The sequence below is a fragment of the Taudactylus pleione genome, unplaced genomic scaffold (genome assembly GCF_031769625.1).
Source record: "Taudactylus pleione unplaced genomic scaffold, aTauple2 ptg000644l, whole genome shotgun sequence".
Taxonomy (NCBI): domain Eukaryota; kingdom Metazoa; phylum Chordata; class Amphibia; order Anura; family Myobatrachidae; genus Taudactylus; species Taudactylus pleione.
This window is the reverse complement of record NW_028285046.1, coordinates 971,843-990,916: the sequence shown is the minus strand read 5'-3', so window position 1 is coordinate 990,916 and position 19,074 is coordinate 971,843. Positions and strand designations below refer to the sequence as shown.

The 19,074-nt window shown below is 41.8% G+C and overlaps 1 protein-coding gene and 1 non-coding gene across 3 annotated transcripts; both read right to left on the bottom strand.

The window, feature by feature from the left end:
* Positions 1-426: 426 nt before the first annotated feature.
* Positions 427-498, bottom strand: TRNAH-GUG (transfer RNA histidin (anticodon GUG)). Its single transcript has one exon. It is a non-coding gene; the product is annotated as a tRNA-His (tRNA).
* Positions 499-6,356: 5,858 nt separating this feature from the next.
* Positions 6,357-18,505, bottom strand: UBL5 (ubiquitin like 5). Of its 2 annotated transcripts, none has more exons than XM_088455116.1 (5): positions 18,421-18,505; positions 17,527-17,590; positions 15,493-15,576; positions 13,178-13,215; positions 6,357-6,587 (listed from the first exon to the last, which is right to left on the bottom strand). In XM_088455116.1, exons 2-5 carry the CDS (start codon positions 17,583-17,585, stop codon positions 6,544-6,546), a joined length of 225 nt encoding a protein of 74 aa, XP_088311242.1. In that variant the 5' UTR covers positions 17,586-17,590; positions 18,421-18,505; the 3' UTR covers positions 6,357-6,543. The 2 variants fall into 2 exon arrangements, with proteins under 2 accessions (XP_088311242.1, XP_088311244.1); XM_088455118.1 differs by lacking the exon at positions 18,421-18,505 and adding an exon at positions 18,379-18,401.
* Between the last annotated feature and the right edge of the window lie 569 nt (positions 18,506-19,074).

Below are 19,074 nucleotides of genomic sequence, written 5' to 3'. Positions count from 1 at the left end.
CTAGATCAGCACTACAGCAGAGCATTGTGGATAGTTGTAAACACTGGTTAAATAAACATGGTTTAAACATTAGTCACTGGATATGTCTTTATGACAAAACATGCATGTAACACATATGCTCAAATGACTAGTTCTATGCTGGACTGGAAAAACAGACTATACCATTTGTGCATTATACACTGACATGTTTAACCTTGATAAAATATATCATAAATATATACTACCTTAAAACATAATATAAATATATTGATAAAATTGCTGTAAAACTACTGCAGTCACTGATCCCAATGCCTTCACGATGTTCAAATATGTCCCATTGTATGTTATATCAAATAAAATACTAATTCCCTGAAACTGAAAAAAAGCATACGAATATACATTTACATTAAAAAAATTAAAACAAATATATGAAAAAAAAAACAAAAATGCCGTGACCCGGATTCGAACCGGGGTTGCTGCGGCCACAACGCAGAGTACTAACCACTATACGATCACGGCTGGCTATAGAAAGCTCTCGGACGGAGGAGGCTAATATGCTGTGCAGTGACGTCACAATGAAGAAGGCGGATTACCAGACGGACACACAGCACAGCGTTCTCTCAGCAAGGGCAGATATATACCACTCCCCACCCTGGCTAGCAATAAGTTCTTAATAACAAATAAAGGTACCAAGTATGTCGGCCAGTAAAAATATATTACTATTGGTTTAACTACACAAGTTATGCGTATAACATAATGATAGTAATATTAATACTCTAAGATGACATAAAGGAGGTAGTATACAGAAAAAGGACTTCTGGAGGATGGGTACATGCAATATAATGATCGGGTGTATAGTCTACTCTATAGTAATGGGATCAGGAGGAGTCGGAGGACACAGATCTCTTAACTTCATCCAAATGACTAGTGTATTGGTCCCAACAGCTAAAATGAATTACATTGCGATGTCTTTATAATGCAGGGTAAGTGCTGATTGTTTTATCAATAAAACTATTACATAAAATGTGTTATAATTCCTGTTACAGTATCAGTCATAGAGATGTGTGCTGAAGCTGATAATGCCATTATTATTATTATACAGACATATCCCTATGTATAAATGTTTAAAGCAATTATAACACTTTCCGATCACATTTTCTAACATTCAACCCAACCTTACCTGCACTACCACATGCTCCCTCCTCAGCCAGCAGGACTAGCAGCCTCATACCGGCCATCTGACACTCACACAAGGCAGAGGCCACCAGTAACAGATGTTTCTTCTCTAACAATCAGAGAGGACGGCTGCACGGGCTTCTTGATTAGAGGCAAAAATTCATTCTCAGGGATTTTGCTACATTTTGTAATAAAGTTAATTGTGTATCCAATACACTGATCAGTTTACTTTCGGATGAGCCCTTTTAGAGCCATGACAATCTGGGAAATATAGCAACAATTAGCTCTTGGTCATCTCTAATAATTCAGCGTGTATGTTGCACACCCTACTTAACTCCTTGGGGATCACCTGCATCTCAGTCTGGAGTAAACAGAGCATTTATGCCGCAGCAGTTACATTTACACCTATTAGATCATTGGGGGAAATGTATGAAGCCCAGAAACGGTATCAGCGCACGTTATGTGCGCTGATAGCGCTTCTCCCCAATGTATGATCGGGGGTCTGGGTGGTAAATGACAGGGGCGCTGCCGATAGCCTGGGCTATAGATGAACGGTCAGATGGCCTGACCGTACGGCCCGCTGTAGCTGTCGTTATCGACAGCTACAGCCTGGCGCTGCCCTATACCCACAGCAGGGACAGCGCTGTCCCTGCTGCGGTGGCTGCCGGCTCCAGGCTGCACGCGGGGATCTCGCGATACTTGCGAGATCCTGCGCATGCTCAGTGGAGCCGGCCGGGACAGAGACACATGGCATCAGCACTAGGCTGATGTGCTGCGGCCTCTAGCGGGTAGAGCCGGAGGGGGGAGTTAATGCTCCCCGTCTCCGGCCGATGAGATGTTCTTACATTACAGGTAGTGCTTCTTGCTTCGCCTCGGTAAAGAGGCGAAGTGGGAAGCGTTATAGCAGCACGTTAAGTGCCGCTATCATACATCTACACCAATGTGAGGTAAGCATGGTCATTGTGACATCATATAATGTAACACATAGGTCATGAAGTCATGTGACCTACCCAGCAATTTGGTGGTTACATTACAGTCACCACTGGGGTAATGAAATCTCTATAGAGAGAAATATATTTTTATTAAAAAAAAAACTTTATAAAATAAATAAAAAACAGTAAAAACATGATCATACACCAAGTATAAAACTATCCACAGTTACAATTAGCACATTAGTAGTAGTATACCCCAAATTATACTTTTCCAGAAAATAGTTACATGTAACTCTTCTTGAGAAGGTCCTACCTACTAACATTGCATTAGGTGTAAAACTATATATCATAGCATTTGTTTATACACCTTTCACATAAGGGCCTATTTATTAAGGACAAAAACAAAACACAATGGAGACTGTCCCTACAAAAATGGTGCTATATATAAAACAAATATGCACGTATACCATAAATCTCAATACGTCCCTTATTAGATGAACAATGTCATGAAGTTATTCTTCTTCTTGTATTTCGTGATGATTCACTCCATTCCAATGTATATCATATGAAAAAGATAAATAAAAAAGTCCAATGTGTTGTAATTTCTTAATAAAAGTGAAATTCCATATGCAGTGCGATTTGGTCTATAATTGCTGTGTATAGGCGTACCAAGCTCACAATGAAACACCGCTGTACGTGAATATAAAGGTTTATTTTTAGTCGCTAGATTCAGTGACGCGCTTGTGCCATCACCCAGCCGTTTATAGATGGATTTGCGAACCTCACTCACGTTAAGAGAGGTTAAAACCGGTGTGTAAAGGTTTCTTTATCAACACAATAGCTTCAGTCTCAAATGGATAGGCGTACCCCACTCACAATTTGCTGGATGTTCTCTTTCACATAAAGGTATCTTTACCCACTTATGTGTAATTACCTTCACCATGTATTCAGTGTATAGTATTCCTATAGTAGTCAGAGTCCACAGCATCCAAAATGTGTCAACGCGTTTCAGCCCAATCCTGGGCCTTTATCAAGACTATTTATTAACAATGGGCAGTTGCTATGGCAACTGGCTGACCCAGGTGTATGTGTTTTTGGATAGAAGACCATCTACATTGCATTGGCCAATGGGTCAGGGACTGATGTTAATGGTTCAAAAGTATTCTCTGTACAGCGCTGCATGCATAATATGATGGGCACTATATAAATAACTTTAGAGAAGAATAAATATGATTCTTTACCAGATTATAAGGGGGAATTCAAGCATATACCTATTCTGTCCCTATTACACCATGTGCACTGTGTCTGGAGCTCTGACTCAGCGTGACAGAATACCCACTGTATGTTTAGCTACTTAGGTCCATATCCAATTAGCCGCGAAAAGCCGATTACTCTTCGCATGCTGGACTTTTGCCGTCTTCGCTGGTTTTCTATGCAAAAAAGCATCACGTGCGTCATCGCTTATCCCCATATTCAATTAGAAAGCGGCAAAAACGGCACCCGGCAAGTTCAGAGCTAGCAAAAAGTCCTGTCTAAAATGGGGAAAACAGTCTGTACCCCCTGAAAAGCTGCACTAACATGGGGGAACACTATAGCGCTATTCTGGGTACTTTAGTTCTCTCAATTGCTTGCTATTAGCATCTTTGCATAAGTGGTGAAGAATGGCATTAAGCAGTATTTTTTCATCAAAATAACTAGTCCCAGCAAATTTGGGGTACATGAAAATGATTGCTAGCATATATTGAACTGCTAATGTGAAATTAAAAAAAAAAAAATCCACCTGCCGCAAGCACCTGCAATCTCAAAAACACCTGGGGCATACTTGGGAACCCCCCTGGAGTCTATTTCACTAGTTTTTAAGTTTGTCCCCAACTTTTTCACCCCCAAATTGAAAGTAAATTTTTGGGGTGTTCTTAAGGTGTTTTTAAACCTTTGACAGTTTACCTTTGGGGGGGGGGGGGGCTTTCACAAGGGTGCATGGTGGTCCCCACAAATTTGCACCCACAAACCTGCACTTTTTTCCGCCAGCTTTCATAGGCAAATCTTTTTCGCCTATTCCAAAGCATTGACTTTCTGCATCGGCGAAGTCTTTGGCGAAATGACGTCACCAGCGAAACTTTTTCGCACCTAACTGAATACGGCCTTTAGTGATTGTAGCCTTTCTACAGGACTGTTTTCATGGATAGCAGTCTTGGGCAGAGCGTCCCAAATGCCATTACATCAATGCTTGAGCACAGGTGACTTAAGTCAATTTGATTTAACCATCTGGGCCCAAGCACAGCTATCCTTAAAACCTGGACTGTAATGGCAGAGTTTGGTAACCTCTGGTCTAGGGCAGTGCTCGAAGTGTGGCGGTATGAAATGGTATGTCATACTGGTCACTTTACTTGGACACCCGGCTGGCACTGGGACTGTCACAGCACCAGTCAACAAGCGGCTGCGTGTTCAGCAGACCAGCTGCCGATCAGGGGTGGCCAGCAGCATATTGAATTTGGCGCTGTCCGCGAGCCAATCACTGCTTGCAGATGGGCAGCCAATCACGGGTGGTCGCCCCTAATTGGCTGCCAGTCCGCAAGCAAAATTTAATTTCAAAATGGCACAGAGGAGGGGAAGGGAGCGCCAAGGTCACTAGAGCGAAGTGCAGCACAGCAAGGGGAGGTATGGTGGGAGTGTGCTGTGAGGGGAGGAAGTGGGAGTTTGGAAATATAGGGCCTCATGATTTGGGTCTACCTAAGTAAAGCCCCCTTGATATTGCCATTTCCCCATTTCGACCAAACGACTAGGGGGAGATACTTACCCACACACTACTCAGGTAGGGGGGACAGACTGTAAAGAGATCGCAAATAAGTGCTGCATCTCCACCAGAGACTTCCCATTAGCCCGTGGTGCTATATGAGGGTTGGCACTACTGTAAATACCGGAAGGACAACCATCCATAACTATTACAGTTTCAACAGAAACTTCAAGATGTACATTACAATAAATTGCACATTTTAAGTGTAATACAACCAAATGTAAAAGAAACTATTAAAACACACAGAAGTGATGAGGTGTAATAGAGGGTATGCACTCGGGAAGCCGACGGAGGGAATCCCGACCGCCGGTATCCCGACTGTCTCTTACCGGCAAGGTTTAAATGACAGGCGGGGGGGCGCGGAGGTTAGGGTTAGGCACCCCTAAGGGAGGATTAGGGGGTAGAATAGGGTTAGGAAATACTTACCTTGGACGATCAGCATTTTCACCCCTGCCGGCCAGCCGCTGTCGGGATTTGCCATGCGGCCGGCATTAAATCTAAATTTAACTTCATGAAATGGATTATCCTAAATGGCAGGATGTAAGACTTCAATTGTCAGTAAAGAGTGTTCCCTGCAGGGCACATGGAAAGAGAGGCCGCTGATAGCATGACCGTGACCTAGGATAGAGGCCATGACAGTAACAGGACAGGAGCATTGTGTACTTCGGATTAATCCTGAAGATTTGGGTATAAAGACACCACTATCAAGGTGTTCCCTGTGTTTTAGGATACAAAATGTTATAGGGCGATTTACTTAACTCATTCATGAAAGAGCTTTAGATCGGTTGGCGATTTTCAGTTTAGTAAACTTACTTCTTTATTGGGATATTTGCTGGTATGTAAAATTACTTCCCCTCATCTGCAGTACTGGAGGCAGGAGACAGGCTGAAACGCGGCATGGTGAGTGCTGGCTTGGTATGTTAGGGGGAGATGTATCAAACCTCAGAGAAAGATAAAGTGGAGAGAGAAAGTACCAATCAGCTTCTGTCATTTTTTATTTTTTTATAAAATGACCGGAGATGATTGGTTGGTACTTTATCTCTCTACAAGGTTTGATCTCTCCAAGACCCCTAAGGGGAAATATAAGTGGATGTAGATAAAGTACCAACATATAAGCTCCTCTAATTTTTCAAACAGTCTGTAAAGTGACAGTTAGGAGCCGATTGGTTGGTACATTATCTCTGGCCACGGCTTAGTACATCTCCCCTTTAGCCTGTTAAATAACTCTGGGTGCACTCCATGCCAGTTGATACTGGTAAATAGCTTTTGGGTTCTGAGGCATCAGGACACAGGACCATTAGGCATATTTGTGCTTCAGTCTTACAGTTGATGCCAAGACACAATTGTGTGTATTAAACACCAGACACATGTACAAGATTGTTCTGTACAAGGTTTCTTTTATTATTTAAAACAAAATGGTTAAATAAATTTTTCCAAAAAATGAACTCCACAAAAACAAATTAGTCAAAATGGTCTGACTTTAACATATTTTAATAAGAAACTAATTAACAGAAAATAAATGTGCATGTCATGGATAAGGAATATAGTCTGTAATGTGGTTACAAGGTACTGATCCACCAATCCAAGTAGCAGTACTCCAGACCTTGTGTGTTCAACTCCATAAAACAGAAAAGACTGCGCCTGGTAGAGGAAAGAGGTCGGTTACTGATAGTACAGCTCCAGGTTCATTCCATCATGAATTTCATCTGAAGGGAATGCATTAAGGAACAAACCTTCAGATTCACTCCACAGTTGTAATACAAATTACAACATAATTGGCACATCAGCCAATTATGAAAACAGGTGCACAGGTAATTAAAAAAAAAAAAAAAAAATTACCGTACCACATACCAACGTATCAGATTTTCAGAATTTGCTCTAGAAAAATTACAATCAAAAAGGTCTTATACGTTTGGTGCCCAGGAGTATGTTGTTGTGACACACACCAGTGTTCATAAAAGTTATGAGATAAATAGGTAATGTTTTATAATGAACATCTGCAAAACACTACGTATTCAAGATCTAATTCATGAATTAAAACTTGGAAAACAAAATGATATTACATGGGTACTCTAAACACTAGATATCATGAACGATTTGGCCGATTCCGACGCATCGAAACAACAAATTGTTCATATCGTCCAGTGTGTACATTTGATCGTGTTCACGCCGGTCGTATCTTGAAATCTTCCCTACATGCAGGAAGATCTGTTAATCTCGTTAACATTTCGCGGCATATCGTACAGTGTGTACGCACTACTGAACAATATGTCGTTCCTACCCGAATGATGCAGACGTCACTTGACAGACAATTCCCTTATGACACAGATGCATGCACAGATCAGCGAGATCCGTACATGCATCTGAGTTTAAAAAAAAATTATTGTCAAATGTAAAATAAGAAATTATGTGGGGTCCCCCCCCAAAAGCACAACCAGCCCCGGACTTCTCATAGCCGGTCCTGGTTGTGAACTTACAGGAGACAAAAGCCGTCTAGGGTCCCCTGTATTTAGCACAACAAGCACTGGGCTTAACGAGCCAGTCCTGGTTTTTATATACAGCGGACAAAATGAGTAGGAGTTCCATGTATTATCCATAACCAGCACTAGACTCTTTCTAGCGGGGGTGTAATGCCACAGCCAGGGGAACCGGGTCCCCGGGCCAAAGAATTACACATGACCGCTAATCAGCCTGGGCCGGGGAGCCCTGGGGATAAGGGGACCACCTCCAATAAAGGGGTCCCGCTCTCTAGGGCACCCCAGGCCTGAGTGGATAGCCCAGGGCTATCCCAGGCAGCCCTGGGCGGTGGGTGCCGGGTTGATAGTGTAAAAATAGATGTTAAGTAGAATAGATGTTACAGTAGAATTACAGGTCCCAGCAAGCCTCCCTCACATGCTGGTACTTGGAGATCTTAAAAAAAAAAAAAAAAAAAGTCCCGACCCACGAACTTGGTACCGTCCTCTAAAGATGGTACTTCCCGAAATGACAGCTCATCCACTGCATTTCTCTATACCAGCGATTCCCAACCTCGGTCCTCAAGGCACACTAACAGTCCTGGTTTTAGTGATAGCCATGATTGTGCACAGATGGTTTAATCAAATTAACTGAGGCACTAATTAAGTCACCTGTGCTCAAGTATGGCTATCCCTAAAACCTGGACTGTTAGTGTGCCTTGAGGACCATGGTTGGGAATCCCTGCTCTAGACTAATATGGGTGCAGAGCGTTCATTGGTTGACAGAGGTGAGCCTCCGCCTCTCTCAGCCAATGAACGGTTCCCACTATTGACTTAAATGGTGGTACGGTACTAAGATCGTGGTTCGGGCCTTTGTTGTTTTTTTTAAGAAGACATGGATGCCTACTTGGACAAGAGGATTTGAAGGGGAGTATGTGTGTAATAAAACTTTACGTTCACGATGTGTGTGACTTGTCTTTTTATTTTTACTTTTGCAGGTGAACTAGCGGTATCAGCAGGCCCTTAATGCCCCACATGCTGGTACTTGTGGTTCTCCAAGTACCAGCATGCGAGGGAGGCTTGCTGGGAACCTGTAGTTCTACTGTAAAAGGCAATGTTTTAACATCTATTTTTACTCTACACTTTACACTATCAACCCGGCACCCACCGCCCAGGGCTGCTGTGGATAGCCCCGAGTTATCAGCTCAGGCCTCTTTATTGGAGGGGTTCCCATCTCCTCGGGGACCCCAGCCTGGGGTGACACGCTGTCAGGTGTAATGCGTTGGCCGGGGGACCCAGTGAAAAGGTTCCCTGGCTGTGGCATTACACCCCCGCTAGAAAGAGTCCTGTGCTGGTTATGGAAAATACAGGGGGACCCCTACTCATTTTGTCCCGTATTTCACTGATCTGTGCATGCATCTGTATCGCCTAACACAGCCCATTGTTTAAAATTTTATGAAATCTTAAAGATGGTCGTCAGGTCTTTGGGACATCAAACGACTTATCGTTAACGATCTGACGTTTTGGAAATAGTTAACGACGAACGATATATTGTTTGTTAGTAAATTTCACAGTGTGTATGCACTATATCATTAGTCCAGGAGTTCAAGGGAAATAGTTAACTATATCGGATCGTTTGCAAATAGTTTAATGTGTACCCAGCTTAAGGCTTCTACAAGACACCAATGAGCTGTTACCATACAAAGACCTGGGGTGAGGAATTCCGAGTCACGGCTATCAAATTCATGAAGCAATATTTTGCCAATTCACCACTGAGGGTTACAACCAACTTCACTGATTACTTACTACTTTACAGTGCCTATAGAATATCGTCATACTCTGTCACAATCCTTTCCTTTTGTCACATTTCACCCTTGAAAATACAATAAATGAAATCAACAGGAAAGTGAAAATAACATTTATACAAAAAGGTGTTTATTTACAAAGCAGAGGCTTCATATTGAATGCAGGTTCCGTTTAAATATTCACCTGCAACCTCCCGGGAAGCAGCGGCTTACAGAAGCTTCTGCTTTGTAAATAAACCCCAAAATCTTAATATCATTTAATAACTAAAATACCTGGTTTGGAAAAGTAATCATACCCTTAGAGTTATGCTTGCAATAACTGTCAGATCAATATATCCATCAGACAGCCAAACCCATTATCTCACATTGCCATACACTGTCCAATAACTGGCCTGTCTGACGTATATCAAAGCACCAATTATCACAACGGTCGAGCATGCTGAAGAGATTTTTCATTCCCAATAATGGGCTGATTGGACTGATAATTGCAGAGTGTATGGCCTCCTTAATCGTTACAACCTTGCTCAAGTACAGCCCAGATAACACATCAGACTAAGGGGCCTATGTATCAAAGCTGGGAGAGAGATAAATTGTAACAAATAAATTAGCAACCAATCAGCTCCCAGCTATCCTTTTTTAAACAAAGCCTACAAAATGTAAATTGGAAGCTGATTGGTTAGTACTTTATCTCTCACAATTTTCTCTCTCTCCTAGCTTTGATACATAGGCCCCTAAGTGGCCACCATCTGACATTAACTGTTGTGATTTTGATTACTTCTGAATAAACCTGGCTAGTTCTTGAGGATTCCACTACTACTTGTTCATGCTTATACAAAGATTTAATCATGGTTGGAAAGGCGATTTCAAAAGTGTTCCGGGATAAAGTTGTGTAAAGGCACAAGTTAGGGGAAGAAAACAAAATAAGATTTCAAAGGCTCTCCCTCAGAGTACCGTTCAAAGCAATATGATTATATATATTTTATTTATTTTTATTTTATATTTATGAATATGCAATTTTCAGCAGAAGTTTTAAACAGTAAGCAGTAGTCCTGACTTGCCATTTTAAAGTATTTTCTAATAAAGATTAGCAATTAATCAATTGGTAGACACAGCTACAACAATTAACTAGTGCAATCACCACAGTATAAATGAGAGCAACTACCCACAGCCTGGCTTCCTTGACAAAGTCAGTCACGTGGACGAAACGCGTTGGGGCCCTAACTACAGACAAGCCGCCGTCTGTTTCATTAATAGAGCTAACAGCCAGAGAGTTCGCCGGAGGCAAAGCGGAGATTGGAGTGGGCCTGAGCCGCAACCCCTGCTTGCAGACCGGGAGCGAGCTGCAGTACAAACACCATCCCTGCATTAAAAGACAAAGTACAGAGTCTGTCCAGCGTTGAGCACCGAATGTTCATCAGCATCATAGGACAACTCTGGCTCAGGGTAAGATAGGGACAGACACCCGCGTGCATTGCACCAAAGCAGCGGGCACCCATCATCCCCGCAAAAGAGCTTAAATATTTATTGCATATTCATTCATTTTTATTTTTTTTCATATTGTTTCTTTACCCATTTTTATTTATTATCATATATCATTTTTTCATTTCATTATTTCATTTCTCTTTTGTTTTTTTTTTCATTTTGAACATATTTATTTGTTTTAATTCTTTATTCATTTATTTTTTATCAACATTATTTTCCAGTGGATCTGCAGGTATTTATCAATACACATTATTATAAGCGCTTCTTACAGCATACAAAAAAATTTTCTTCCCTATTTTTTAAATAGTGAATATAGAAGCAGCTATACAACTTCAGGTGCGCTATCATATTATATATTTAAACCGTTCAAAGCATTATTAAGAAGAGGAAAGTGTATGGCACCACCATCACTTTGCCTAGATTGATCCATCGCTCCAAACTGGATGACCAAGCTAGGAGGGAAGCTACCGAGAGGCCACTGGCAACTTTGAAGGCCTTACAAGTCTTTATGGCCGAGACTGGTCAGGCTGTGCATGTGACAGTTATCTCACAAGCTTTATACAAAGCTGGCCTGTATGGCAGGATGACAATAAAAAAGTATTTTCTGAAAAAGTGTGCACTTTGCAAAAAAAACAAAAAAACAATTGGAAGATTCTGATGACATGTGGCAAAAGGTTGTATGGTCAGAGGGGAGATAAAGATAGAACTTTTTAGGACAGAAAAAAAAATTAACCCAGCGCACCACCCAAAACACACCATACCTAATGTGAAGAATGGTGGTGGCAGCATTATGGTGGGTTGGTGCGTTTCTTTAGCAGGGACTGGGCAATCGGTCAGGATTGAAGGGAAGATGAATGCACCCAAATACACAAAAATCCTTAAGAAAAAACTGTGGATCCTTGCTAGGCCACGGAAAATGTGCAGGTAAGTTCACCATATAGCACGACAACGACCCTAAACATACAGAAAACAACACAGTGGTTTAAGGATAGGAACGTGAATTTCCTTGAGTGGCCAACTCAGAGCCCTGTATTAAATCAAATACAAAATCTGTGGACAGAGTTAATCGCCATTCAGCACGAAATGTGACTGAACTTGAATAATTCTGCTAGGAAGAATGGGCAAATATTCCCCAATCTAGGTGCTCACAAGCTGGTAGAGACATATACGATCAGCCTGACCGCTGTATTTGCAGCAAAAGGTGACTCTGCAAAGTATTCAATAATGAAACTGATCACTTTTCCAAACCTGTATTTTTTTCATTTTTTTTATAATTTTTGGAACTGTTGAATGTTGTAGAACAAAAGCTGGAAAAAGTTTGATTTCATTTATTTTATTTTCCATTGTTTAATGCGACTAAAGATAAGGGCTTTGACTGGTTATGAGGATTTTTTTATAGGCACTGTATATAGCAAATCCTGCACAGAGCCTTAAACTTATTGTACCAAATGGAGGCGTGTAGCAAATCTATCCCTTAGTTTCCAATTGACAAAACAAAGTACTACATACATGGAGATTAAATCTCTATGAGCACACATTTAAAATTATTATTAGGGGAAAAAAAAAACAATATCTACCTCTTTTTTTGGTGAGGCATGGTAACACAGCATCCATGCTGAAGCCCCCACCCACTTTCTGTCAACCCCTGACTCAATGTTTTATTGTTATTAACAGTTTCTTATATAGTGCAGCATATTCTGTTACGCTTTACAATTGGAAACAGTAAAAGAACAAACTTGGTAATAAAAGACAGACAGGGGTAGGAAGTAGGGATGGGCAGATTGATTCACTGCACTGAGTTGAGCCTCATGGCTCAACTCAGTGAAGTGTCTCAAGACACAACTCTTTAGATAGAGTGAATCGCTGACAGCTCCGCCCCCCGCAGCCCAGCTCAAGCCTCTGCACTGACTCAGGAGAGTTAGTGCACTGCCCTGAGCCCTGGCAGTAGCTGCACCACTCATAATGAGTCGCTGACAGCTCCGCCCCCTATACACTGCTGATCTGACACAGTGGAGAAGTATGATCAGGTCGAATCAGCAGTGTAGGGGGCGGAGCTGCCATTCACTAGCTCCCACTGACAGAGAGGCTAGGGGAGGTTGAATCATTCGCTCATCTGAATGATTCGAGTCAGTTTGTTGAGACACTCACTCACTAGCCATCTCTAGTAGGAAGGCCCTGCTCGCAAACTTACATCTGTGCTGCCCTTTACCCAACAATCTCTGGCAAGACAGGATAACATTTAGTCCACCGTTTGTATACATCTATCTATATTCTCTCTTAGCACACTTAAGGATACCATGCACTTTATTACTATATGTGCCCTACACCTCAATGGACATCGTCATTGAAATACTTTGTATTGTAGATGATACATACATCAATATGACGGTTTTTAGCTTTCAGATGCTGCTTAAATATAATGTTATATAACCAAACTGCTTAAACTGGCAAAACAATTTGTCCTGTATACTGTGTGATATGATGTTCCCCAACTCCTCCCTCTTCCATGTTGTATTAATTTTAATATTGCCAATAAAATAGTTAAAAAAAGGATACAGTCACTGAGCGACACATGGTCCTTAAATATTGTGTACCTAGAACAGAATAAAAAAAAAACAAAGTTAAATTAGCACTCTTACGCATTGGTGCGCACATGCTAAGGGCACTACCCAACCCCCCTTCCCACCCAGGATATACACTACCCTGGGAGCCGGCTGAGATTCAGAGTGGAGCCGCTTATGGGATCCATGGGCGCACAACCTGCCCACCCCAAGCACATGCTCATGGGCAAAGTACACACGGACATTTGCAATGTTTTTTTGTTGCATTTTTTTTGCCACATGTTAAAATGTAAAACTAAAAAAACACAGAAACTGGATTGCATCTCAGGGTTTTTTTGTTTAAAAACAAAACATGCCTCTATGATTAAGTAGGATGTTATCTTGTTTAAGCCAAGTATAATTATCCCAGATTGTAATCCCTCACGGGCAGAACCCCCTTCCTCAGTCTCTCCCCTGAGTACTATTCGTGTCACCATCGTGCATCGGTTCCCATCTTCATTGTTCTCTCTGTGGGGAAGTGGGTTCATTATAAAAGGTTACACACAAATCAAATGTAGGTGGGCTCATCAACCAGATAGTATATCCTGATAAACAGGCTGCTCCTACAACAGCACCTGCTAAATAATGAGGTAAACAAGAAAGGTGTATGGAGCGCTAGTTAAATCAGGTGACCACAATCTATAATCATGTATTTATTAAAAACAAAAATGAGTCAATGAAAACATGCAAAAATATCACACAGGATACAAATAATCACTTAAACAAGTACAATATGTTAGGGATATGTGGATTAAGGAGCACCTACGACCACATTGAGATGAAATATGGAACTGCTAATGAAGTCCCTCTCCTGCAGTGTGTCCACAATGCCGGGCTCTACTAAAGTCCACTCCCTAATATAAAAATCATCTGGTCCGAGAGGTATATATCTCTATAGAAGGAATACATTTCCTTAAAGACATCAGTGAAGGGTAAAGAACTGCCCGGTTTACACAGAGAAATGAACAGTCACCTGTAATCCTCTCTGTCACTCCCGAATGTTTGCCGCTGTTAACAATCCTCGCAGTTAATGGGATGCCGCTTACGTGCGTCTTGTAGCTGAGGTGCCATCCGGTGTATATAGAGCAGGAAGCCTTCCGTCTCGGGCTGTGCTGATGTCCTTTGCGCATGGTACCCTTCAGCTGTCAGAGGAAGAAATTGTGTATCCAAATGCAATGAAAGTTCTTTTATACTTGACGCGTTTCTCCGGGTAATAACTCTGCCAGTTTCATCAGACGGTGCATCCTTTTATATTAGGGAGTGGACTTTAGTAGAGTCCGGCATTGTGGACACACTGCAGGAGAGGGACTTCATTAGCAGTCCCGTATTTCATCTCGATGTGGTCGTAGGTGCTCCTTAAGCCACATATCCCTAACATATTGCACTGGTTGTAACCTGTGTGATATTTATGCATGCAGTTTTTAAAAAATACATTCTAAATTGTGGTCACCTGATTTAACTAGCGCTCCATACACAGGTTGATGGGTATGGTCAGGCATTTTCCCAGTTTGCAATAATCCCTTCTTCTCAACGTAAAGTGTCCGCTCCAAGCAACATCCTATTAATTACAATAGACACTTACAGCAACCATAAATAGTCATACCCACTGATACAGGACGCTATATGAGGATTACATTTTACTTGTCAATGCTTTTAACCCCTTCAGCCATCTAAGCCAATATTTTGAAGTTTGCATTCATATTTAAAAGTATTTTAAATACACATTCTGCCGCGGGGAACCCAGCAACTCCTAACTGAGCCCATGCAATTTCCGTAGTCCCGCTCTGAATTCCACTTGAGGAGGAACATGGGAGCAATTAAGTTTGAGGCCCTGGGCATTTAGCTTTTAGTGTCCTTAACATAAAAGGGATCAAGGAAAGAGCGGCATGTGTAGAGCCCAGCAGAATGACCCTTGCTTGACATAGCCAATGAAACAGGCCAATCCCAGTAATCAAACCACTTCCATTGTTTTTTTTTTGTTTGTTTCTTACAAGCTTTATAGTTTTAGAGAAAAGGTCATTACAGGGGTGACCTGTCCAATGTCTCCTCTACATCTCTACAGCAATAGCCCACTTGTAATGGTAATATGATGCCCGACATCCCTGCAAGCATTGGATCACCCAGTCACTGATAGTCCGTTCACAACAAAAGCCAGTGACCCCCCCATATGCTATTTTGACCTCCACATCTCATACTTTGCAGAAATCATGTCCACTCTATTAATATGCGGTGGGAGCAAGTGTTTAATAAGAGATTGTCTCCAGTGCTCACCATTTCTTCAGGACTATCTTCTCCCATCGTGTTCCTGTCTGAGCAGCTATGAGTTTCTTTAAATCTTTGATAGTGTCTTCTGAGCTAAAACAGAAATAAGTCAAGGAAACACCATTTTGGATTAATAGATAACAAAACCCAACTATATCTATGTATACTACTAGTGACGTATACTCCATAGTTATGTGGAAGAATTGAATGACTAATTAAATGGTTTCACTTTGTTGATATTAAAGATGCAGTTGAAATTCGTAACTTTGTCTTTCAAACATTTTAAAGCTATAAGTGCTTATAAATATGTTACTCATACGTTCAAGTTGTTCTCCTTGGTTGCACAATGCTGCTGAATATGTTCTTACACAAGCATATGGTCAAGGCAAAATAAAAAAAATACATTACAGTTTAAACAATAAACAATATATTGATCAGACATCAGTTTCTAACATATTTCTGCTCAAGATAGTTTCAGAACTGTTGTTTCAAAGCCAAAGCTATAAACGGGCCAATGAATGAACACTGAATTTAGGCACAAAAATTCCTGAGCCATCATTTTTTATTTGTCCAGAGCAAGTTACACAAAGTAACTTGCTCTGGACAAAGATTGGTTGCTATGATTGCAATGTTCATAGATGAGCCCTTTATTACCTTCTATTTATAGTCCTAATATATTATATGCTGTACATTGAGGGGATTAAAATACAAATAAATAACATACAATGACATGAAACAGAACTTAAATATGGTCAGGTCACCTGTGAGTTCTGGTAATGTCAGAATATTTTGGTTCGGTTACATCTCTCATATGTAGAAGTACAGACAATCTACATGTAAAACAAACATTTTTATCTAATGCATATTAGCAGGTAGAGGAGATCTCTCCCATCTCCAGTTTGTCCTCAATGCTGCTGCTCAGCTCATCTTCCTCTCCAAACGCTCTGCATCTGCCTCCCCTATCCTACAAGCTTTCCACTGGCTCCCCTTCCCTTTCAGAACCCAATTTAAGGTTCTCAGACTAACTTACAAAGCCCTCACCCATTCCGCTCCCATTTACATCTCGAGCCTCATCTTCCTTCACTCTCCTGTCCGCCCTCTTCATTCTACTAATGCACGCCGCCTCTCATACCAAAAGATTACTTCCTCTCACTCCCGCCTCCAAGCTTTTGCCATCAATGCTCCCCACCTTTGGAACACTCTCCCTCTTCCCATCAGACTCTCCACCTCTCTACAATCCTTCAAACGGGTTCTCAAGACCCAATACTTCATCAAAGCCTTCCAGCTCTCAACTTAACTTGCTGATACACCTTCCTCCCTGCCAACCCATCTGTGTCACCCCTGTTTGCCTGCCCCTCCCATTTAGAATGTAAGCTCTTACGAGCAGGGCCCTCTACCCTCTTGTGCTTATCCTTCTCTACTTCTTACTCCCCACTAGGGCACCTAACACTTGGCTGCTTTGCTCTGTTGCTTATCTGGGTGTTATGGTCGCTAATGTAGCAATGAATATTATCCATGTTCCTTGACCTGTATTGTATTGTACTGTAAGTCAATGGTCAATTAATTTATTTATGTACTTTGTAAAGCGCTGCAGAACACTTGTGACGCCATATAAATAGATAATTTTGAAGATGCAAAAACTTGTAGAAGAGACTCAAGTAAATTATACATAAAGTGCAAGATACTTATTCATTTTGGTCTGCAAGTACTAGGTAATTTATGTCAATATATATATATATATATATATATATATATATATATATATATTTTTTTTTTTTTTGAGTCTGTAAAACACAACATTATTGGGCACTTGTCCTTTCTACAATCTTATTTACAAATTGAAACACCTGACCAGCAATCAGCCAATCAAAGGACTACTGCCACCATAATATACCTGCCTTTGAGGACTAGGACACTATACTTTCACTGTATTTTATGATTGTTCTATAGTATTATCTAGAATTTAAGGCTCAGCATCATATCCCCCTCACCACACTAGCACAATTTGTTCGTGTTTTGACATAATTCCACTTTTAAGGATACTTGCACTTTACGCGCACTTTCTTCCCCAAGCGGTCGTTGCAGACAACCTCGATCATCATCGTAGCTAGACGTAAACAAAACAAAGTGATCATCCAGGTACATGGCGGTTACAGAGGAATTACAGGCAGCGGCACAACAGCTACATGTACTGTATGTAATATATTGTATGTGTGTGTAAAGGTGGGTACACACTGGGCGATAAAGTGGACAAATGAACGATAACGGTATCGTTATCGTTCAGTCGTCCACTTTATCGTCCATTTTTAACCCCAAAACGATGAACAATAACGACGACGCGCGTTCCCGCGGGTCGTTCGTCATCATCGTTCATCGGGCTGACATGCAGGCCAACCTGACGATCTCGTCAGGTTGCTGCATGTTGGGGAATGCGGGAGAGAGCCCGGCGCTGAACGATATCGTTAATGATATCGTTCAGTGGGTGTGCTCAATGTCATGAACGACATTAAGCACAGCCTGCCGGGGACACACTACACGATATCGCCCAGGGAGCATATCGTGTAGTGTGTATGCACCATAAGTAGTACAGGAGAAGTAGTAGTGAGTGTCAATCTGTGGCTGCTGTGAAACTACAGGCACCAGCATGCCTGGTATTGCACAGTACATAGGCCTATAGAAATGCAGGGAGCAGATGTAGAGTTGAGTGACAGCAGTGTGGTAACCAGGACATGGTGACAGCCATAATACAGGGTCTTCTATGTACTAGAAACATGGCAGCTCCTCATTACACACAGACACTGAGCTTACACAGTTACCATGCAGATATATTAGTCCCACTCACTCCAGCAGTGACCACACAGACACATACACACACTGATGAAATAACAGCCTCACCGGAGGGTGCCTACTACATCTACAATACAATAATTATCTCACCGTCTCACGTATTGGCCACCGCACTCTATGGTAATATCCGGCGGAAGGGACATGCTTTAAACTAACAAATGCTAAGAAAAGGAGACACTCTGGTCTAGTGGAAGGCCGCTCTATGGTTTAATGTGTTGCTATGAAACGGATGGACACGAGGGGGCGAGCACGTCACAAAGTAGCAGCCAGGTACAAAAGTGCTGAAACGGATGGTCAGCCAGCTTGCCTTACATTTATATATATCAGCTTGTATTATTGTCTGTAAAGGCCGATCACTCCTCACAATGTAGCTGTTGTCCTGGTTTGTCTTTAATAATTGTAATACATTACAGTGTCAAGGGCATATTTATTATCATACACAGTGGTCGAAGTGGGAACTCTGAAGTGGGGTTATGGAAGGGTTGGCTATATTTCCCCTTCGTCCTAGGGACCTGGAAGTGACGTGAGTGAGGGCGGAAGTGCAGTTCCTGCCTATGACAGACAGCTAAAGAAGTAGTTTGTCCCCACTTCATCAAGTTTGTTGTCCCCGCTCGGGCTCGCCACGCTTCGGGCACGGTGGCTCGCTACGCTCGCCACAAGGTTGTACTCCCCCTCTATGCCCACTTGGATGGCAGGGAATGACGCTGGACACTGGCTGATGACGTCACGCTCCTCTCCGTGAAG

Bases quoted from the DNA above. Each gene is read 5' to 3' on its own strand.
- UBL5 (XM_088455116.1), bottom strand. From the start codon at position 17,585: ATGATGATCGAGGTTGTCTGCAACGACCGCTTGGGGAAGAAAGTGCGC. The intron at 15,577-17,526 runs GTATCCTTAAAA...TTTCTGTTTTAG, and splicing joins AAAGTGCGCGTAAAGTGCAA to CTCAGAAGACACTATCAAAG. The intron at 6,588-13,177 runs GTATCCTTTTTT...CATTCCCTTCAG, and splicing joins CCATGTGTCGCTCAGTGACT to ATGAAATTCATGATGGAATG.